Source organism: Bemisia tabaci, chromosome 1 (genome assembly GCF_918797505.1).
Source record: "Bemisia tabaci chromosome 1, PGI_BMITA_v3".
NCBI classification, from domain to species: domain Eukaryota; kingdom Metazoa; phylum Arthropoda; class Insecta; order Hemiptera; family Aleyrodidae; genus Bemisia; species Bemisia tabaci.
The window spans coordinates 44,710,592-44,734,693 of NC_092793.1; the positions used below are offsets into that span (position 1 = coordinate 44,710,592).

General features: G+C 42.5%; 1 protein-coding gene across 2 annotated transcripts in view; it reads left to right on the top strand.

Moving 5' to 3' along the window:
* Window positions 1-24,102, top strand: part of LOC109041494 (pyrethroid hydrolase Ces2a) — a 187,183-nt gene that overhangs the window by 130,856 nt on the left and 32,225 nt on the right. For both annotated transcript variants that reach the window (XM_072301389.1, XM_072301393.1), the window contains one exon: window positions 16,530-16,677. In XM_072301389.1, the coding sequence (XP_072157490.1) occupies window positions 16,530-16,677 (148 nt within the window). The remainder of the gene's footprint in view (window positions 1-16,529; window positions 16,678-24,102) is intronic.

The following is a 24,102-nucleotide window of genomic DNA, read 5'->3' on the forward strand; positions in this document are numbered from 1 at the left end:
CGAGAGACACGACAGAGTATGCACCCAACTTCACTACAGCCTCTGCAAAGAATATGGAATCGAAGTCGACGCAGATAAATGGTATGAACACAAACCGAAAAACACTGCAACAACCAGAGATGGAGAGACAACGATCCTGTGGAACTTCCCTATCAGAACCGATAGAACTGTTGAGGCAAACAGACCGGACATCATCCTACGTAGGAAAGGCCAAACGTGTCTGCTGATTGACGTCTCTATCCCAGCAGACAGGAACATCACAAAAAAGGAAGCTGAGAAGAAACTAAAGTATAAAGACCTAGAGATCGAAATCAGCAGGATGTGGAAGACCAAAACCCGAGTCATACCCTTTGTGATAGGAGCTACCGGAGCAGTCTCTAAAGACTGGACTAAACTGAAGAACGAAATCCCTGGGAAACATTCGCTAGTATTGGCCCAGAAGTCTGCTGTGTTAGGCACTGCCAGAATCCTCCGGAAGGTCTTAAGCTAGGTGGAGCAGCGCGAATACACCTAGAACGTTCCCACACACCAAAAACACCCCTACCGCCTACCACCTCAGGAAAGAAACCTTTAGGCAGGCGTCCTCCAGACACCTACCCTGCCTCGGTTCCTAAAACAGGTATCCTAGTCCGTGACGAGCCACCCCCCAAGGGGGAGTGAAATAACCACCACCCGGCCACCCAAACCACAAACAGCCCTCATACCTAGGAGCATTGTTTGCCCCTGTGTGAGGGCTTAAAGCAACCCAGCAAAGCTGGTGACAGCAGTGAATATGAAAAATAATAATAATAATAATAATAATAATAATAATAATAATAATAATAATAATAATAATAATAATAATAATAATAATATTGTTCCCCCACAACCTAAACCCCTACCCCACCATCATCGACGAGAAGCAACCTCTGGGTGGGCGTCTTAGGACACAGTTCTCACCCCGGTTACTGCAAACCTTATCGTCGGCTGTAAATTGGCCATTCATAGCCAAGTTAACACCGGCCTCAACCCACTCTACTCTCTCTACCAATGAGCATTGTTTGCTCACGTGAAGAGAGCCCAACTACCCAGCAAAGCTGGAGATAACTTCGCATATAAATAATAATAATGATGACGACGACGACGACGACGACGGCGACGGCGACGGCGACGGCGACGGCGACGACGACGACGATGATAATAATGATAATAATAATGATAATGATAATAATAATAATAATAATAATAATAATAATAATAATAATAATAATAATAATAATAATAATAATAATAATAATAAATCTGCAGGGAGGACTGCCTATGGTCTGGGGTATTGACGCACCTCCTTTCCCGAGTTACTCTGGACGCACACTCTATGTGCCAAGGAGTACTTAATGAAAAGCCCAACCCGGGGTGTTATGCGAACCGTGCCCATCGGGTCCCTTGGCACCAGGGCGCTTATGTTGGTGTCGACCTACGGAGCCCTGGGATACCAGGCGCCCTCCCAGAGTTAATATAGCCTTACCCGGAAAGAGGTTACGGGTGGACCCTCTTAAATCCTCATCTTACTCGTGGGAACAAATATGGAAACGCGCAACTCTAAAGCAAGAAAAACCCAAAACTACAAAGGAAAAACCGACCGAACCGATGATAATGCAGAAGAATTGACTCAGGTCTCTGGGACAACACGGAAGAGAACGCAGAAACAGCAGAATCAGCTGAATCAAACACCACAGGCCCAAAGCCCACCACCAACTAGCCCTGCCGGTAAGAACACAAACGCACAGCGTAGGCAAGCAACAGAGCGAGTGAAGTGGACCACAGAAGAGTATGAAGAAATAATATGGTGCTACTGGTACATCAAAGAGAGCACTCAAAGCTGCAATATAAACGCCAACTATGACCTCTGGAGAAAAAGGAATCCGAACACCCGCCCGCATATCGATGCAAACAAGCTCGCCACACAAAGACGATTCATTGCGAAAAACCAAAAACTAAGTGAGGCACAAATTGAAGAAATCAAAGCTGATGTAGCCGCAAACCTAGCAACACAATGTGAACGGGGTGTCACCAGAAAAACCCAAAATACCAATAACAACCAAAACTCCCCTACCACAATGAATAATGCAGCCAACCACACTCAGAGAGTACAATGGAGCGAAGAGGAATACAAAGAAGTCATATGGTGCCATTGGTTTGTTAAGGAAAACACGGGCATCCACAACATAAAGGCCACCTACGAGCTATGGAGGCAACGAAACCCTAATGCCCGCCTGCATCTCAACGCTAATAAGCTAGCCACGCAACGAAGATACATCGAGAACAAGAAAAAACTAACCGAACAACAGCTTCAAGAAATTAAAGACGATGTTCACTCCACCATAGAAGCATCCACTGACCAACACACAACTGAAAGCTCACCAGGTGATGCCACAAACGACGAGAACCGCCCGCCGAGACGGAATGATCCAACTGACCCCAGGGAATCAGAGTCAACGCCAGACATACCTCAAACCAACGAAACTCCCAGAAGAAGTAAGCAGCTAAGAATACCATCTCCAGAACCAGAACACGAAACAACTCCCCAAGAGCAGAACATGGCAAGTACACTAGAAACAACGACCTCTTTATCAAAGCTAAGAAGCGTGTATCAAGAAGTTCTCGAGATGAATCTGGAAGAAAGAGAGCCGATAAGGAAAATAAAGGGGGCGAAAAAAGACAAAGAAATCATCATGCGAACTAACAATGAAGTACAAAATATGCTTGAGAGCGAAGAAAATCTCGACCTGTGGAAAATCAACTGCTTGCTCTACGCTGCAGCCCTCACAATCAGTGACGAGTCGAACGGCCCAAAAGGAACTAAAATGAACAAGAAAGAAAATAAGCCCCTATGGCAAAAAAGAATTGAGTTCAGAATCCAAGATCTGAGGAGGAACCTTTCAGTACTAGCTAACTTCAAAATAACGAGCAAGGAAAAAGGACAACAGACAACCCACAAAGTCCAGTCAATCCTGGATAAATACACCGCGGAAGGAGAAGAAAGCAGTATAGACAATGTAATGGAGCAACTGAGGCAACGTATTGCTGTCTTTAGCCAAAGAATAAGAAGATACCAGAAAAGATCAAATCAATTCTCTCACAACAGAAGCTTCGAAACCAACTGCAAAAGCTTCTACAGGAACATCAAAGGTGACTCCTCCGACATAGGTGAAATCCCAGAGAAAGAAAAGGTGGAAGAGTTCTGGAAAGGAATCTACGAAGTCCCTACTCAGCACAACTCGGAGGCTGGGTGGATCAAAGACTCAGAGGTCACGAACAACAAAATGGAATGGACAGATCTCGGTGATGATGAACTGATAACTACCATAAAAAACCTTGCAAACTGGAAAGCACCCGGCCCAGATAAGATACAAAGCTTCTGGTTCAAAAAAATCCCTAGCATCCATAAGTACCTAACAGCCGAGTACAATAAATTACTGAACGGGACAGAATTCCCACCATGGCTGGCCAAAGGGACTACATATCTGATAGCGAAGAATAGAGAAACGGCAAATCCCAAAAACTATAGGCCCATAACCTGCCTCAACATAGCGTATAAGATCTTCACGGCACTTATGGCCGGAAAAACGTACAAATACCTAGAAAGTGCCAAACTACTCCCTATAGAGCAGAAAGGGTGCCGCAAAGGAGCTAAAGGGTGCCTTGACCAACTCTTAATATCCAAAACCATCATTGAGGACTGCAGGAAGAACAAGAAGAACCTATCGATCGCATGGCTGGACTACCAAAAAGCCTTCGACAGCATGCCTCACAGCTGGATCATCCGTGCACTGGAACTCATGGGAGTGCACCCGAATATAGTAAACGCCTGTAAGAACATGATGGAGCACTGGTCAACATGCACCCAACTAAGAGGAAAAACAGATACAATTATCACCTCTGAAATTAAAATAAGACGAGGAATCTACCAAGGGGACGCGTTCTCCCCCCTTCTGTTCTGCGTTGGATTAATACCCCTCTCTACACGACTAAACAACATGAACAGTGGATATAACATCAAGGCAGGCCATAAACAACTGACGCACCTCCTGTATATGGATGATCTGAAACTGTTCAGCAGCAGCGACGAGAAACTGCAAAATCAACTCGAGACGGTGAAAGAATTCAGTGACGACATAGGTATGAAATTTGGCCTAGATAAGTGTGCCAAGGTAACCTTCAAGAAAGGTAAATACATCCACGGAGAAAACATGGATATAGACGTCGACACCAGCATCCGACAGTTAGACCCAGATGAAACATACAAATACCTCGGAATGGAAGAAAGTATAGGTATTCAACATAAGACAATAAAAGAAAAGGTAAAGAGAGAATACATACGACGAGTAAGAGCAGTACTAAAGACAGAGCTAACGGCAAAAAACAAGATAACTGCAATCGGAGCGCTAGCCGTACCCGTTCTACAGTACGGATTTGCAATTCTGAATTGGAAAATAAAAGAAATAAAAGCGCTAGACATAAAAACAAGAAAATGTCTGACAATGCATAAAATGCACCACCCATCCGCAGACGTTGACAGGCTATACGTGAGCAGAAAACTAGGAGGACGAGGACTTAGGCAAATAGAATCAACATACAAATCTTCCATCATCAATGCGAAGTACTACCTCCAGGAAAAAAAAAACGAAGACCCTTTTCTCAAAGCCGTATATGCCGTCAACCTTGCTCTAGACAAAGACCACATTGCGAAAGAAGCAAACAAGTTTGAAGCCGAGCTCGGAGAAAACTTTGAAGTGGCCCCCATAAACAGCAGGAAGCAAAAAATCAAAAAGAAAATCTCAGAAAGCATCAGAACCAAATGGAAAGGAAAGATCATGCACGGGCAGTATCCACTGATGCTAGAAAATGACTCTATCGAGAGTAATCTCTCTACCATCTGGCTCAGTAAAGGTGTACTAAAAGCAGAAACAGAGAGCCTAATTGTAGCGGCACAGGATCAAGCCTTAAACACAAGGTACCGAGAGAGGAAAATCCACAAGAAACATATGAATAGCAAATGCAGAATCTGCCATCAGTTCGAAGAAACCATTGAGCACATAACATCAGGCTGCCCAATTCTAGCCCAAAAGGACTATATCGAGAGACACGACAGAGTATGCACCCAACTTCACTACAGCCTCTGCAAAGAATATGGAATCGAAGTCGACGCAGATAAATGGTATGAACACAAACCGAAAAACACTGCAACAACCAGAGATGGAGAGACAACGATCCTGTGGAACTTCCCTATCAGAACCGATAGAACTGTTGAGGCAAACAGACCGGACATCATCCTACGTAGGAAAGGCCAAACGTGTCTGCTGATTGACGTCTCTATCCCAGCAGACAGGAACATCACAAAAAAGGAAGCTGAGAAGAAACTAAAGTATAAAGACCTAGAGATCGAAATCAGCAGGATGTGGAAGACCAAAACCCGAGTCATACCCTTTGTGATAGGAGCTACCGGAGCAGTCTCTAAAGACTGGACTAAACTGAAGAACGAAATCCCTGGGAAACATTCGCTAGTATTGGCCCAGAAGTCTGCTGTGTTAGGCACTGCCAGAATCCTCCGGAAGGTCTTAAGCTAGGTGGAGCAGCGCGAATACACCTAGAACGTTCCCACACACCAAAAACACCCCTACCGCCTACCACCTCAGGAAAGAAACCTTTAGGCAGGCGTCCTCCAGACACCTACCCTGCCTCGGTTCCTAAAACAGGTATCCTAGTCCGTGACGAGCCACCCCCCAAGGGGGAGTGAAAAAACCACCACCCGGCCACCCAAACCACAAACAGCCCTCATACCTAGGAGCATTGTTTGCCCCTGTGTGAGGGCTTAAAGCAACCCAGCAAAGCTGGTGACAGCAGTGAATATGAAAAATAATAATAATAATAATAATAATAATAATAGGAAAACTGCAGGGAGGACTGTCTATGGTCTGGGGTATTCACCGGGCGACCTCCCAGAGTACGTAGCCTTACCCGGCGAAGAGGCTGCCGGGCGGACCGTCCAAATCCTCCTCTACTCGTGGGAACAACATGGATTCCAGAAAAATTACTAAACAACGCAAGAACTCTCAAATCACCCTAACGAATAGGGATAGAGATGAAGAGATGAACAGACCAACAAACTCGAGAACAAACCGAGCGGACCCAAGAAATGTGCCTACAAACACGCCACAAACTCTCAGCCCGACTCAAGTACAACCTTTGAGTAGCCAGCCAGACTCTCAGCCCATCCATACAAGGGCGCGAACAAAATGGAGCGAGGCAGAATACAAAGAAGTCATGTGGTGCTACCTCTACATCAAAGGAAGCACAGGCAGCTGCAACATGAAGTCCATTTACAATCTCTGGAGAAAGAGAAACCCAGCTACCCGTCCTTATATTGAAGCAAATAAACTTGCAACCCAACGCAGGTACATAGTGAACCAAAAGAAACTGAATGAGATGCAACTCTCCGAAATCAAAGCAGACGTCCGTCTCCACCTTGGACAGACATCTTAGAGCCCAGAAAATGAGACAGAACGTTCGCAAAGCAGCTCAGCCAACCAAAAAGATCCAGAGGATGAGGGAATATCGTCTCAAGTAGCCCAATCCTCACAAAGAATTAAATGGACTCAAGAAGAGTACAAAGAAGTCATGTGGTGTCACTGGTATACTAAAGAAGGTACAGGCTTTTGCAACATAAAGGAGACGTACGATTTATGGAGAGCTAGGAACCCTGACACCCGATTACACATCAATGCGAATAAACTAGCCACGCAGAGAAGATACATAGAAAACAAAAGGAAACTTAGCGATGAGTTGCTTGAAGAAATTAAAGCAGATGCTATTGCCACACTAGAAGCATCAACTGAGGAACATGCCGGAGAAGCCCCCCAAGTGGCACCTGATGCACTGGATGATATCCTATCCCAAGACATCCTAGCCGAGCTAAACATCTCAAACCAAGCGTCACAAACTCCTCCTGGAAACCAGCAACCTACGAGCGATGAGCTGACAGAGACCAACCCTGAGCCGTTAGCCCCAACGCCAGAACCCAAGTCATCACAAAACGCAAAGCCAGAGTCACCAATTAGGAGACTCTACCAAGAAGTACTGGAGATGACCTCAGAGGAAAGAGAACCGATCAGAAAACTGAACGGCGCAAAAAAGGAGAAGGAAATCCTTGCACGGGCCAACAGTGAGGTGAGGACTATACTAGAAACCGAACAGGAATTGGACCTCTGGAAAATAAATTGCTTACTCTACGCGGCAGCTCTAACAGTCAGTGATGAAGCAAACAACCCAAGACCAGTAAAAAAGAACAACGCGAAAGAAACGAAACCCCTGTGGCAAAAAAGGATCGATAACAGAATAAAAGAGCTGAGATGCAACCTTTCAGTGTTAACTAACTTCAAGGAGACTAGCAAGTCTAACGAGAAGCCAATGACACAGCGAGTTAAATCAATACTAGAAAAATACACTGACGAAGGAGAAGAATACAATATTGACAATGTAGCCGAGCAACTTAAACAACGCATATCAGTGTTCAGCCAAAGGATCAGGAGATACAAAAAACGATCTAACCAATATAGGGAAAATAGGATGTTTGTAACTAACTGTAAGAGCTTCTACAGGAAAATCAAAGGGGACGGAGCAGAAACTGGTGCAACCCCTAAGAAACAAGAAATAGAGGAGTTCTGGAAAGGAATTTACGAAACTCCCACAGAGCATAACACCGAAGTGGACTGGATTAAGGATCTAAACGTCGAACATCAGATGGAATGGACTCCCCTAAATGAGGCAAAAGTAGCGAATGTCTTAAAGAATCTTGCGAATTGGAAAGCACCCGGCCCAGACAAGATACAGAGCTTCTGGTACAAAAAAATGCACCCCATCCACAAGTATCTAACAACAGAATACATAAAACTACTGGGGGGAGAAGAGTTCCCACCTTGGTTAGCTAAAGGGTGCACGTACCTGATACCGAAAAACAAAGAAACAGCGAACCCAAAGAACTTCCGCCCGATCACTTGTCTTAACATTATGTACAAGATATACACCGCTTTAATGGCTGGCAAAACTTACAAGTATTTAGAAAGTGCTGAACTCCTCCCAATAGAGCAGAAAGGGTGCCGAAAAGGAGCAAATGGATGCTTAGATCAACTCCTTATATCCAAGACTGCCATTGAAGACTGCAAAAGGAGGAAGAAAAATCTATCCGTAGCATGGCTAGACTACCAAAAAGCCTTCGACAGCATGCCACATAGCTGGATCATACGAGCACTGGAGATAATGGGAGTCCACCCAAATCTAGTCAACGCGTGTAAGAACATGATGAAACACGGGGCAACTGTCATCCAACTGAACGGAAACGCGGGCCAAATCGTAACTTCGGAAATCAAAATCAGGCGTGGAATCTATCAGACAGAATCTATATAACAAACACCAGTTAAAAGCAGGAACCAAACAATCAAGAAGAAAATAGCCGAAACCTTAAGATCAAAATGGACCGAAAAGAACATGCACGGTCAGTACCCTCGCTTACTGGAAGAAGACAGAGTCGAAAGCACTCTTTCAACCATGTGGCTGAGCAAAGGAGCATTAAAAGGAGAAACCGAAAGCCTAATTGCAGCAGCCCAAGACCAGTCTCTTAACACTAGGTACCGAGATCGGAAAATACACGGCAGAGCCCGAGACAGTAAGTGCAGAATTTGCCATCAGCACGAGGAAACTATAGATCACATAACACATATTAAACACGACAAACACAACGAACACATCAATCACAACAAACACAGCAAACACTTCAAACACGACAAACATCCCTTTCATCCCAGTTAATATCAATAAATCCCGTTTCATCCCTATCTATATCATATTTTACCCATATCTATCCTGATTTATTCTATCTACCCCGTTTCAAATTGATTATGCCACTCTCCCATCCTGTTTCATATCGGACAAAATATCAAAGATCGATAAACAATGATCGATATATCGAAGGGTGGAATAACCCTACATATCCTGTTTTATCCTTATGTTTACGGTTACACACTGATTATTCTCCTTTTCTCAAATTTCCTTCATTTAACCCAATTAATATCAATGCATCCCGTTTTATTCATGTCTATCATACAGGGTTATTCAAAAGTTACGCACCACTGGCCATAACTTTAGTTCTAATTATGATATCGATTTGCGGTTTGTGGCGTCCTTCCTCATATCGAGAGGGAAACTTTTTGAGGTACTTTTCAGTTCTTCACCCCCCCAGGGGGAGGGGGGCGGGGGGCAACTCAAAAATTTCAAATGGCAACCCCCATCATGTGATACATCGTTAGAAAGAGCATAAAAAAGAAAATTTTTGGCGCCAACCGGAAGTCGATCTGACCCCCCTGTCAAAAGTTAGGGGGGTCCAAAGGTTATTTAGGGAGTCCGTACCTTAATTTTTTAGAGTAGCTTCGGCGGCTCTTGGACATACCGTTTCTCTTTTCAAAGAGTCCTCGAATACTCCAAGTCTGATACCGAAGTCTTCATATTGCCCCCGGGCCACCACAGCCCCCCCCCCCCCCCCCCCCTGTAACGAAGAATTTCATTCTCCGTTTTAAGTTTTTCCCCTTCTTTTGTAGACCAAAATAGCGGCAAATGTGTCACGGCTTGGCGACACCGCGCCACGACGCCCGGTGACGGTACATCAGCTGTTTGAATAATGAAAAGAAATGGAATACTGTTTCTCCTTTTTTTCTCTCTCGAAGATAACTGCGAAATCAGGGTTTTCCGTAGATTTACCCAAAACGAAAAATTGTAAAAAATTCTAAACTACTATAAACTTCTGTAGGAAATTTTCCTACATCCATTTCTGTAAATTTTATATTTTAATTAATTTTTCTTGTAACAAAAATTTTGCAACGAATGTCGAGATCGTCTTTCAATAGCTTCAAATCAATCTGATAGCCCTCGAAGCCAAACATTGTTCATCGCCCTCTCCTTTCCGGAGGGTCACCTCTTCTCTCATCTTTCCTAAATCTTTCTCGACTTGAGGTGCACGTTAGTGAGTGACATCTCGTCGAGCCCTCTGTCCATTCACTTTCCTCTATTCTCTTCTTCTGTGCTGAGGTGCACGTTAGTGAGTAGCATCTCGCCCAGCTTCACTCCTCCTCTCCTCTTAAATGTATCCTGAAATTTCAAGCCTTGAGGTGCACGTTAGTGAGTGGCATTTCGGCTAAATTATTATTATCATAATATTTAGAGTAGGATCCTCACAAATTTAGCTAATAAACGGACATTCTTTTTGTAAATTTGAGACACAAGAGTTTGATCATTCTTCCCCTCTTTCAAACTCTCGCATTTTTAAAATTGGCGCCCGAACCCAGGATCCCGGCGAGCTCATTCCGGCAACTACAGTAACGTTGGCTTATCTTATACCAGAGGACGTATGTGCCTCTGAAGAAACGGGATTTGCCTCGTTACACCCCGTAGGGGGGGATGGGCCTATTACAATGAAACATTGCATTAAAATGAGAAAAGTCACAGAAGAGCTTCAAACTTAGCATCAAATCCGAGTGGAACTTCTTGCCAATGTTAACGCAAACGCAGCCTGCGACTTTAAAGTGAGTTTTCAAAACTCTTAGCCCCCTGCCCCCCCTCATTTTTGGTTGCAGAGCGGGTAAAAACCGGGAAATTCACTACAAATAATGCCCGAAACTAATGTCCAACTTGAGGAGAACCCTTGAAACGTTGCGATCAGTCGGAGCATTGAAATACAAGGACTGCCACCCCCTTAAAGTACGAAAACATCCAAAATACCCCCGCTGCCCCCCTCATTTTTCGTTACGGAGCGGGTATAAACCGGGAAAATCGTCAGAAATGATGCCCCGGTTCTTACCAGCTCTGCAACGAAAAAAGAGGGGGGCAGCGGGGGTTTTATGGATGTTTCCGTCCTTAAAGTGGGCGGCAGTTCCTGTGTTGCAGTTCTCCGACAGAGCGCAACGTTTCAAGGGTTCTCATCAAGTTCTACAGTGGTTTCGGGCATCATTTCTGGCGATTGTCCCGGTTTTTACCCGCTCCGTAACGAAAAATGAGGGGGGCAGCGGGGGTATTTTGGATGTTTTCGTACTTTAAAGGGGTGGCAGTCCTTGTATTTCAATGCTCCGACTGATCGCAACGTTTCAAGGGTTCTCCTCAAGTTGGACATTAGTTTCGGGCATTATTTGTAGTGAATTTCCCGGTTTTTACCCGCTCTGCAACCAAAAATGAGGGGGGGCAGGGGGCTAAGAGTTTTGAAAACTCACTTTAAAGTCGCAGGCTGCGTTTGCGTTAACATTGGCAAGAAGTTCCACTCGGATTTGATGCTAAGTTTGAAGCTCTTCTGTGACTTTTCGCATTTTAATGCAATGTTTCATTGTAATAGGCCCATCCCCCCCTACGGGGGGGGGGGCTGTGGGCCGGGGGCAATATGAAGACTTCGGTATCAGACTTGGAGTATTCGAGGACTCTTTGAAAAGAGAAACGGTATGTCCAAGAGCCGCCGAAACTACTCTAAAAAATTAAGGTACGGACTCCCTAAATAACCTTTGGACCCCCCTAACTTTTGACAGGGGGGTCAGATCGACTTCCGGTTGGCGCCAAAAATTTTCTTTTTTATGCTCTTTCTAACGATGTATCACATGATGGGGGTTGCCATTTGAAATTTTTGAGTTGCCCCCCGCCCCCCCTCCCTCTGGGGGGGTGAAGAACTGAAAAGTACCTACCTCAAAAAGTTTCCCCCTCGATACGAGGAAGGACGCCACAAACCGCAAATCGATATTATAATTAGAACTAAAGTTATGGCCAGTGGTGCGTAACTTTTGAATAACCCTGTATTTTATTATATCGAACGATATGTCGAAGATCGATTAATATTACCCTATGCTTTATTCTATCTATCCTGTTTAATTCTTATCTACCCCGTTTCACACTAATTATTCCTCTACCTATTCTGAAAATTCCTACCTTTTAGCTCGGTGAATATCATCAATAAATTTCGTTTTATCCCTGTCTATCCTGCTTTATATTGAACGATATATCAAAGATCGATACACGAAGAACGAATAAAAGAAGAATGTTTGATAAATGATATTAGATCACGAAAACTCGCTTCAAGTGTCGTCGGAAAGAGACGTGTAACCAGGACGACCATAGCTCGGTCAGCTGAGAAAAATAATAATGAAAAATGCAAAAACCGCATAAGTGCCCGATGTCTCTTGCGGGAGAGATATTTATTAAAGGAATACTGGAGGGATTTTTCAGATGGAGACTTATGACCCCTGCAGTGCTGATCCCTGACCTTCGTAGTGTATTCCGGTAAAATTTCGAAGTAATAGACAAATTGGCCGATGAGGAGAAGAGATGTCGGACATACACACCCCGTCCGTTTTTATTAACATAGATAGATAGATAGATAGATAGATAGATAGATAGATAGAAGAAGAAGATAGATTTAATGATCGACGAGGAAAAAGAAAATTCGAGCTCTGTTAGATAATAGAGCATACAATTATGGGCATTTAAAAAAAAAAACAAATCAGGTCTTTAGCTCAATTGAGGCTTTAGAAATGGTTGCGAAGAGATGTAAAACATGCAGAAAACTGAATTTTTAGAGGAGCAATTTTAATAAATGTAAGTGAAAAAAGCTTAAGCTTGTAAAAATTTCCAGCTTTCCAGCATTTAATACAAAAGGGACCCCATATGGAGCTATGGTGAATGGCCTATAAAATAAAACGGCATGCTTGACAGCCGCGCTGCGTGGCTCCCGGTACGCGCGCAAAGCTTTTCGCGAGCCAGAGATTTGACGCCCCCTAGCAAGTGACAATTTTGATGCCAAAATATAACATGTATAAACCAAATTATTTTGGAATTGTATGCTCTTTCGCGTCGTGCAAACGAAGGGGTGTATACAAAATCGGCAAAATTTCCCCCCTCCTGGATTTTGACCAATTTTCAATAAGTTATTCCTTAGTGCAGGATACGCCTTTCCCCAAAGCTTTGAGGCCTGAAATTAATATCATTCCGCGTGGCAGTGTTGCCAAGTTGAAAACCGTTGAGTTCCATATCTTTTGAACGAAAAAAAGAGAATGAAATGCGGTTTGCGCTAAAATTCTTCGAAAACTGCGTTCTTTTGGTATATGTATTCAATTTGATCGTTTAGGTAATTTAAGATTGTAATGCTGCCATTTTTCACACTTTCATAAGGGCCAATTTTTTTTCAACCTTAGTACATCGTCTATAGTCTGTTTCACGAAAACTGGGACTTTTTATTCGGCATTAAAATTCGTAAATGGCAACGCATCAGTCTTGGACTCGGGTGACCGTACCGCTTGCCGGACATCCTCTTTTGTTCAGCGACCATAGGCCGGCAACCCATCCATTGTAAGGGTAGGAACAATAGGCACCCTTCACCCCTCCCTAATGGGCCCAAGTACCAGGACCAAAATTTTTTTCTCGCTGAAAAATTCATCTTTTGGCGTGAAAATTTTGTTTCAGTGTGAAATTATGATAAAAACGCACTAAAATTCAGTCCACTTATCTTAATTTTGAGCTGATAGACGGCATTTCGCGGCGAATCGCGGTCACACGCAAATGCCGTCTATCAGCTCAAAATTAAGATAAGTGGACTGAATTTTAGTGCGTTTTTACCATAATTTCACGCTGGAACTATATTTTCACGCCAAAAGATGACTTTTTCAGCAAGAAAAAAATTTTGGTCCACGTACTAGGGCCCATTAGGGAGGAGTAAAAGGTGCCGATTGTTCCTACCCTTACAATGGATGGGTTGCCGGCCTATGGTCGCTGAACAAAAGAGGATGTCCGGCGAGCGGTACGGTCACCCGAGTCCAAGACTGATACGTTGCCATTTACGGATTTTAATGCCGAATAAAAAGTCTCAGTTTTCGTGAAACAGACTATAATGTCGGATTCTCGATTCGAACGAAAGTATTTTCCGTACATTTTGATATACAGGGTGAAAGTCCCGGGACGGCTTATCTTTTAAACGAATAGAGCTGGAGAGTTGAAATTTCGGGTATGTCTCTTGAGTGAAATAACAATTTGTTGGGGAGGGGGGGGGGTCAAAAGTTTGACCCCCTTCAGATGGGCCCCCAGCCCCCCGAACTTTTCTTTTCATATAGCAACCCCCATCTTGTGACGCATCATTCGAAAAAGCATAAAACAAGAAACTTGTTGCCAAAACACAAGCCGATTTCTCAATTTTTCACAAAATGAGCCAAAAAAGGCGGGAAATCGGTCCTATCCGATAAATCTCGACGGATTTGCATGATATTTGTTATCCGTGGGTTTCTTGAGTCGAGAAAAACGAATTCAACGTCGGTTTCTTAAAATTCAAAAGTTCTATCCGTTCAAAAGATATTCAGCCGTCCCGGGACTTTTGCCCCACTCTGTGTAATACCTCCCACGAAAACGATTGGTACGCGAGATACGAGCTATCAAAGTTTACGCTCTTACGCGCGCAGACTGGAATCCAGGCGTCGCGCCGCTCGCCACTAGGAGTCGTCTGCACACTCCCTCCTTTAAGCTTCACGAGGTCATTCCTAAGTATTTTTTTTTTTTTGCGTACTTTCCATTTCTGGCCTTTAAAAAGGCCTCGGATTAATTTTTAAAAATAGAAGGGCCTTGCGGTCCATTGTTGCCATTTTTTGGCCCGTATTTAGAGATTTTTCTAATTTTAATTGCATAAAACTTAATTTAAACTGAAAACTGCGCGTTTGAGAAAAAGAACGTTAAAAAAAAATTAAAATTCATGTATAACTTTTTCTTCCGTTGCCAAATTTTCGAGAAAAATCGTACCAAAGAGCCAAATACTGGAAAAATGCGCAAACCGCACTTCAATATCTTTTTTCGTTCACAAGATATGGAGCTCAATGGTTTTCAACTTGGCAACACTGCCACGCGGAAAGATATTAATTTCGGGTCTCGAAACTTTGGGGAAAAGCGTATCCTATACCTACTAGGAAATAACCATTGGTCAAAATCCAGGAGGGGGAAAATTTTGCCGATTTTACATACACCCCTATTCGATTTTTAGACTAGGTCCAAAAAAAGTTATCGGCATAAAACTAAAGAACGAAAATTTTGCACCGTTTTTTCAATTTTGTAAAAGCGCCTCACAGCTATAAGGCATCCGACTTTTGGAAATTTGAATTCTATGACTCAAAAATAGGGGGATAAGTATCCGATGTGTAGTCCCTCAAGCTTTTCAATAAAAATCCCATAATGCCTGGACTGTAGGAGTTGATGAGTGACTCAAGATTCATCTTCCGGATTTAGCAGCGAAAGGAATCATTCGCAAATGAGATCACTACACTCCTTGTGTACAGTCACTTGTTCTTGTCCGCAAAAAAGCCGAACCATTCAGAATCTGCCTTGATCGCAGAGCATTTAACACTGGAATTAATCGTCCAACTCATTTTATCCCTGACCAAAATTACATTCGCACTTACCTTTCCAATTCTAAACTACACAAAAATAGATATCACTGCTGGTTTTTGGAAAGTGAAACTAAGATGTTAAGGGCCGTTCCTGTCAAATCGGGTCTCAACTGCTAGTTGACGAACTACCAGTTAAAGGTAACTTCCAGTTCGACCTGAAGGAGAGTCTTGTCACTGATTTTCAACCTCTAGTTACTGAACAAAGACTACTTGCCAAATAGTGCATTAACATGATTTGTTCCCTCATATCCTTCATCAGGTTGTTTCTAATGTCTGGGAACCCTTGCCGAAAATTCAATTAGCAGTTGAACGAGAGGACAGAACAACCCCTGCAAAGAGGAGGGTGCGGGTGGCGGGGTCCGCAAACCGAGCCCAGGTAGTTAAATCAGGCTCTTTGTGAACCAGTGAAACGCGAAGAACCGGAACGAATGTTTTGTCTGAAGTCCTAGTTGAACCCTAACAGGCAGAAAAAGCACCAGTTGAAAATCAGCCCGTTAACAGCCTCTCAACCAGTAGTTGTAAATTGACAAGACACACCAACCTCTAGTTGAACCTTAACAGACAGTCAACTACTAGTTGAATGATTTGACAGGAACGGCCCTAAGTGTGCTATTTAACTCAGGAAGACTATTCTTTTAAAGAGAGCGGGAAGTTAGAATTTATGCATCGAAAAACATTAATATTTTGCGTAGGAGTTACTTTCAGCAATTTTCACCGCACAGGTCGTGTTCTAAATGAAATTTTGATGAGAAAACATGGAAGTGCTTATATAGGCACCTTGTCTACTAATTCATTCCTCCACATATTCTTTCCAATCATTCAGATATTCTGGAAGTAATTGAAACGATTTCGATTCAGCCTGAATTTTCCCAATTTATTCGGATGCGTTAACGCTTCCATCATTTCAGAGATAGCAATATAAGGGGTCATCGTGTCTTTGTCGAAACGGTTCGCACATCAATCCACCACTGTTCATGGTTAAAATCTTATCTTCGGGATGGAAAATGATGCCTATGAATTGCTTTACTTTGATTTCACTGATTGCAGTTTTATTCGGACTCACTATTCAAGGCACCCCATTATGCTCAACTAAAGTTACTCGAACAAGGCCGAAAAAATTCGAATGCACCGATATTCACATACGAGTTTAGCTATCCGAGCCTAAATGTTTACCAGCAATCTTTAAATTTATCAGGTAATAATAAATGGAACACTCGCACAATCATTTTTTTATTATTATTATTTTCCATATTCACTGCTGTCACCAGCTTTGCTGGGTTGCTTTAAGCCCTCACACGGTAAACAATGCTCCTAGGTATGAGGGCTGTTTGTGGTTTGGGTGGCCGGGTGGTGGTTATTTCACTCCCCCTTGGGGGGTGGCTCGTCACGGACTAGGATACCTGTTTTAGGAACCGAGGCAGGGTAGGTGTCTGGAGGACGCCTGCCTAAAGGTTTCTTTCCTGAGGTGGTAGGCGGTAGGGGTGTTTTTGGTGTGTGGGAACGTTCTAGGTGTATTCGCGCTGCTCCACCTAGCTTAAGACCTTCCGGAGGATTCTGGCAGTGCCTAACACAGCAGACTTCTGGGCCAATACTAGCGAATGTTTCCCAGGGATTTCGTTCTTCAGTTTAGTCCAGTCTTTAGAGACTGCTCCGGTAGCTCCTATCACAAAGGGTATGACTCGGGTTTTGGTCTTCCACATCCTGCTGATTTCGATCTCTAGGTCTTTATACTTTAGTTTCTTCTCAGCTTCCTTTTTTGTGATGTTCCTGTCTGCTGGGATAGAGACGTCAATCAGCAGACACGTTTGGCCTTTCCTACGTAGGATGATGTCCGGTCTGTTTGCCTCAACAGTTCTATCGGTTCTGATAGGGAAGTTCCACAGGATCGTTGTCTCTCCATCTCTGGTTGTTGCAGTGTTTTTCGGTTTGTGTTCATACCATTTATCTGCGTCGACTTCGATTCCATATTCTTTGCAGAGGCTGTAGTGAAGTTGGGTGCATACTCTGTCGTGTCTCTCGATATAGTCCTTTTGGGCTAGAATTGGGCAACCTGATGTTATGTGCTCAATGGTTTCTTCGAACTGGTGGCAGATTCTGCATTTGCTATTCACATGTTTCTTGTGGATTTTCCTCTCTCGGTACCTTGTGTTTAAGGCTTGATCCTGTGCCGCTACAATTAGGCTCTCTGTTTCTGCTTTTAGTACACCTTTACTGAGCCAGATGGTAGAGAGATTACTCTCGATAGAGTCATTTTCTAGCATCAGTGGATACTGCCCGTGCATGATCTTTCCTTTCCATTTGGTTCTGATGCTTTCTGAGATTTTCTTTTTGATTTTTTGCTTCCTGCTGTTTATGGGGGCCACTTCAAAGTTTTCTCCGAGCTCGGCTTCAAACTTGTTTGCTTCTTTCGCAATGTGGTCTTTGTCTAGAGCAAGGTTGACGGCATATACGGCTTTGAGAAAAGGGTCTTCGTTTTTTTTTTCCTGGAGGTAGTACTTCGCATTGATGATGGAAGATTTGTATGTTGATTCAATTTGCCTAAGTCCTCGTCCTCCTAGTTTTCTGCTCACGTATAGCCTGTCAACGTCTGCGGATGGGTGGTGCATTTTATGCATTGTCAGACATTTTCTTGTTTTTATGTCTAGCGCTTTTATTTCTTTTATTTTCCAATTCAGAATTGCAAATCCGTACTGTAGAACGGGTACGGCTAGCGCTCCGATTGCAGTTATCTTGTTTTTTGCCGTTAGCTCTGTCTTTAGTACTGCTCTTACTCGACGTATGTATTCTCTCTTTACCTTTTCTTTTATTGTCTTATGTTGGATACCTATACTTTCTTCCATTCCGAGGTATTTGTATGTTTCACCTGGGTCTAACTGTCGGATGCTGGTGTCGACGTCTATATCCATGTTTTCTCCGTGGATGTATTTACCTTTCTTGAAGGTTACCTTGGCACACTTATCTAGGCCAAATTTCATACCTATGTCGTCACTGAATTCTTTCACCGTCTCGAGTTGATTTTGCAGTTTCTCGTCGCTGCTGCTGAACAGTTTCAGATCATCCATATACAGGAGGTGCGTCAGTTGTTTATGGCCTGCCTTGATGTTATATCCATTGTTCATGTTGTTTAGTCGTGTAGAGAGGGGTATTAATCCAACGCAGAACAGAAGGGGGGAGAACGCGTCCCCTTGGTAGATTCCTCGTCTTATTTTAATTTCAGAGGTGATAATTGTATCTGTTTTTCCTCTTAGTTGGATGCATGTTGACCAGTGCTCCATCATGTTCTTACAGGCGTTTACTATATTCGGGTGCACTCCCATGAGTTCCAGTGCACGGATGATCCAGCTGTGAGGCATGCTGTCGAAGGCTTTTTGGTAGTCCAGCCATGCGATCGATAGGTTCTTCTTGTTCTTCCTGCAGTCCTCAATGATGGTTTTGGATATTAAGAGTTGGTCAAGGCACCCTTTAGCTCCTTTGCGGCACCCTTTCTGCTCTATAGGGAGTAGTTTGGCACTTTCTAGGTTTATTATTATTATTATTATTATTATTATTATTATTATTATTATTATTATTATTATTATTATTATTATTATTATTATTATTGTTATTATTATTATTATTATTATTATTTTTTCATATTCACTGCTGTCACCAGCTTTGCTGGGTTGCTTTAAGCCCTCACACAGGGGCAAACAATGCTCCTAGGTATGAGGGCTGTTTGTGGTTTGGGTGGCCGGGTGGTGCACTGAAAAAAATGTTTCCTAAATACAAGGCGAAGCCGTCTTAGACCAAGTAAACTGGATACTTAAAAAGTATCGACAAGAAACGGAGGTTTGAACTAAGACAACGGAGTTACCTTGGATCAAGAAATAGCGTTTTCTCAATCCAACGCTCCACGTCCCCTTAAAAGAAGAAAGCGTTTACTTAAAAAAAGGAAACATTCCATGCCGTGAAAATATTTCCTAAATTTAAGAAATTATCGTTGGTTTGAAGTGAGTATCCGTCGTATTGATCTAGGTAAACTGTTTACTTAGAAATAGGAAACAGTTGCGTAACTCCCACGTGCATTTACTGGCTTCAAGTTAATGGTTTGTTTAAAATTAGTAAACGGCGTGTTGGACGGGAATGCGCGTTTATTGTATTGAAACCAACTGTTGTCTTAGAATTAGTAAACGGGGACGCCCGGCATGAATGGATGTTGCCTAACTCCCAGGCGTGTTTACTTATTTCTAGCCAATTGTTGTTTTAAATTTAGTAAATAGTCACTGCAGGTATGCACACTGCACCCATATCATATGTATTATTATTGATCAATAATAGCAAAAAATGGTTTAATTTATCGAATTTTTGATGAAAAAAATTTTCAATTGTATATCTGCAAGTATCGAAGACTCGACATGGCAAGTACCGACTTGCAAATTTTGGCCTACCTATCGGGATTTGAACTTGGGACCTACAGTTTACGAACCTAACACCCTACCTACTTAGCCATCGGGGCTTATGTCTACGTCGGCCGAATTTACACTATATAAGTCATTGACTTAGGCTCTCACCATTATTGTGATAGTCAATATGCGTGAGACCTGATGGGTTAAGATTTTTTGAACCCGAAAAGATGAATTTGGAGCAAAAAAGAAATACGCGTGTTACTGTTGTCACTTTTTTTACGTTTATTTTTGTTTCTTTTCCATCTTATATTAATTTTTAATCTCTTTAAAAAGAATTTAAAGCAATGCGCCTTTTTTAAAATTTTCTCTCTTCATTTTTTCTTGAAGAATCGCTGACTTTAAAAAAATAAGAATAAAGAATGAAACTCTTCGAAAATGTTTGTAACACAATAACTTTTTATTTTTGATGACTGAGATTGTTACATTTTTTAAATATTACTAGTTCTATTCAATTCGATTATAATATTCAAGACTATTCTGGACCATTTATTAGACTTTTCTATTTCAATTAGAATATTAATAGTTCTATTCAATCGTTCTAATTAATTCACATCGGGCGGAAAAGGAAGAAGGTGAGCACTATAAAAGAAACATTAATAGTTCTAATTCCTTACTTTAAAAAATAAGATTTGAAAAATAAGCTTTGAGATTTTCTGGATTAAGGCATCTTTTTCCGTGGACAGTCACAATTTATTCATAAAAAAGTTCAATCTTCGATTACTCTTATATTTTACTCAGTTTACATAATCACACGCGTGACGTTCTAATATTTTATTGTATAGCTGCACTTCATTTTCGTTACACTCTCTAAAGTTGATAGGAAGGTGGTAAAGAAGTGCTGGATCCACCCTATTTTGCAGGGAAACAAGGTAAAAAGGGTCAAATGCTTCAATTACGGTAACAAATGTTGAGCTCTTATGAGTATCCGTACAAGACTGTGGAGGGAGGGGGGGGCGGAAAGATCGGTCCCGACAGGCCCTTCGACCCAAAATTTCCCCGGACACAAATGAATCAAAGTTTTAAATATCAACAATTTTGCACTCGCAAATTCCTTTCAAAAATACAGAAAAAACTGTATTTTGTTTTCGATCCACTCCATCGTTGCGTTCATAAATCAAAGGGACCCGGAAAATCGATATTGAACAGTGTAAACACTACGTAGCAGCAGAGTTATTCGATTATCTTCATCTGTCAACTTGGTGGGTGACATGCTGAAAAGTATGATTCTCTCCACATTTTTTAATTTCTTCCTCGGCCCTTAGCATAAGCATGCATTTTATTTGACCCTTTTTAATTCTATCTGCGAGGGATCTTTCATTCATCAGGAGAGGAAAAGTAAGGAAGAAAATAAGTAAAAAAAATTGCGATTTTTTAGTGTGAGGAAATACATTGTCCGATGAAACTGAACTGAGGCAATGCAAAAAACTCCCGGCTTCAATCTACTTATGTATTTAAGTCCTCTTTATGAGGCCCCCTTCATTTAAAAATAAAAATTAAAACTTCAAATACACAGTGCCGATCTATTTAAAACAACGCAAATATTTCCTCTTCCTCTCCTTCTTTACTTCTTTATTTATTTAATTTTTTGTCGACGCCGAGCATATGAGTGATTTCTCAAAGGACACATTAAATGAATTTCTCCCTAAAGAACAATTATTTTGTAGACAAATATAATGGGCATCTTGATTTTTTAACTTCCGTCTCCTTTTATTCCGTCATAAATGGTGTTGGTTTAAGCAGATGCTAACGGCATCTGGTAGCAATTGCATGTATCATTCTCAAAGGAGGCGTCACCATTCGGTTTACTAATTTTAAGGAAACTGGTTTCTTCTTCGAAGCAAAATGTTATATTGAAAGTAGGCAACCGCACATGTCCCATGCCGCATCCGTTCCCCGCGGAAGGGACTCACTCCGTTTACTACTTTTAAGGTAACTGGTTTCTTCTTCTGACGTACCTTGTTTTCTTTCATCAAACAAGCTGTTGGGTTATTAAAAGGCAACAGCGTCCGGCTTATTGCATCTTCCCCCGCTGAGGGCGTTCGCCCCGTTTACTAATTCTAAGGAAACCGTTTTCTTCTTTCGACACAACGTGTTTTCTTCTACCAAGCAAGCTGTTGGGTTAAAAGAAGGCAACAGCGTCTGGCTTATTGCATCCTCCCCCGCTGAGGGCGTTCGCCCCGTTTACTAATTTTGAGGAAACCGGTTTCTTCTTTAAACGCAACGTGTTTCACTGTACCAAGCAAACTGTTGAATTGTAAAAAATCAACGGGCGTATTGCTAATTGCATCCGGTCGCCTCGAAAGGAGTTAGCCCCGTTTACTAATTTTGAGGAAACCGGTTTCTTCTTTCGACACAACGTATTTTCTTCTACCAAGCATGCTGTTGACTTAAAAAGAGGCAACGGCCGGACTCAGAAGGCGTTCACCCCGTTTACTAATTTTAAAGAAACTGGTTTCTTCATTCAAGCAAAAGTTGGCTTATTTTAAAACAACGTTTATTTTACCTAAGAAAACACGATTCGCTTGTTTCAAGCGAATCATGTTGTCTTACATTAAGAAAACCGTTAGTTTCTTCCAAGTCAAACCCGTTAGTTTCTTCCAAGTCAAACCCGTTTTGAAATAAGTAAAAAATCCAAGTAGACGCGTTTGCTTAAATTCAGGAAATCTTTTTTTTCCGTGTGGTTATTTCACTCCCCCTTGGGGGGTGGCTCGTCACGGACTAGGATACCTGTTTTAGGAACCGAGGCAGGGTAGGTGTCTGGAGGACGCCTGCCTAAAGGTTTCTTTCCTGAGGTGGTAGGCGGTAGGGGTGTTTATGGTGTGTGGGAACGTTCTAGGTGTATTCGCGCTGCTCCACCTAGCTTAAGACCTTCCGGAGGATTCTGGCAGTGCCTAACACAGCAGACTTCTGGGCCAATACTAGCGAATGTTTCCCAGGGATTTCGTTCTTCAGTTTAGTCCAGTCTTTAGAGACTGCTCCGGTAGCTCCTATCACAAAGGGTATGACTCGGGTTTTGGTCTTCCACATCCTGCTGATTTCGATCTCTAGGTCTTTATACTTTAGTTTCTTCTCAGCTTCCTTTTTTGTGATGTTCCTGTCTGCTGGGATAGAGACGTCAATCAGCAGACACGTTTGGCCTTTCCTACGTAGGATGATGTCCGGTCTGTTTGCCTCAACAGTTCTATCGGTTCTGATAGGGAAGTTCCACAGGATCGTTGTCTCTCCATCTCTGGTTGTTGCAGTGTTTTTCGGTTTGTGTTCATACCATTTATCTGCGTCGACTTCGATTCCATATTCTTTGCAGAGGCTGTAGTGAAGTTGGGTGCATACTCTGTCGTGTCTCTCGATATAGTCCTTTTGGGCTAGAATTGGGCAACCTGATGTTATGTGCTCAATGGTTTCTTCGAACTGGTGACAGATTCTGCATTTGCTATTCACATGTTTCTTGTGGATTTTCCTCTCTCGGTACCTTGTGTTTAAGGCTTGATCCTGTGCCGCTACAATTAGGCTCTCTGTTTCTGCTTTTAGTACACCTTTACTGAGCCAGATGGTAGAGAGATTACTCTCGATAGAGTCATTTTCTAGCATCAGTGGATACTGTCCGTGCATGATCTTTCCTTTCCATTTGGTTCTGAAACTTCAGTTCTTACATCTGAAGTACTTCAGATGTGAGAACCGAAATTTTTCGGATATGAGAACCGAAGTAGGTATTTCGGATGTGAAAACCGAAGTACTTCAGATGTAAGAACCGAAGTTTCAGATGTGTGATCCAAACCTCAGCAGCTGGACCTTAAATGTTCAGATGCTCAATCCGAAAACTTCAGAGATCCATATGACTTAAACTTTGGGCCCTACGCACGAAGTTTTTTTCTCCGTGCGGGGTGAAATATTTTATTGAGGCTCGCATCGTCGGGTGAGGTGTCCCTGCATGGGGTTTTTGGGTCGTAAATTCCACAAATGAGGTTCAAATACCCAAACAGGCCGATAAAAGTTCTCTTGGAACCAAAATGGTGGCCGACATGGCTGCCGCTCAGATAGTGAGAACGGTAGAGAAGTTACCTTTCATACAATGATGAGTTTTCGTGTATGTTTTGTACTCCGCTAATTCCAGGTGTGGTCCTCTAGTACATCGGAATGGTAGCGGTAGTAGTAGCAGTCTGTATTACATCTAAGGC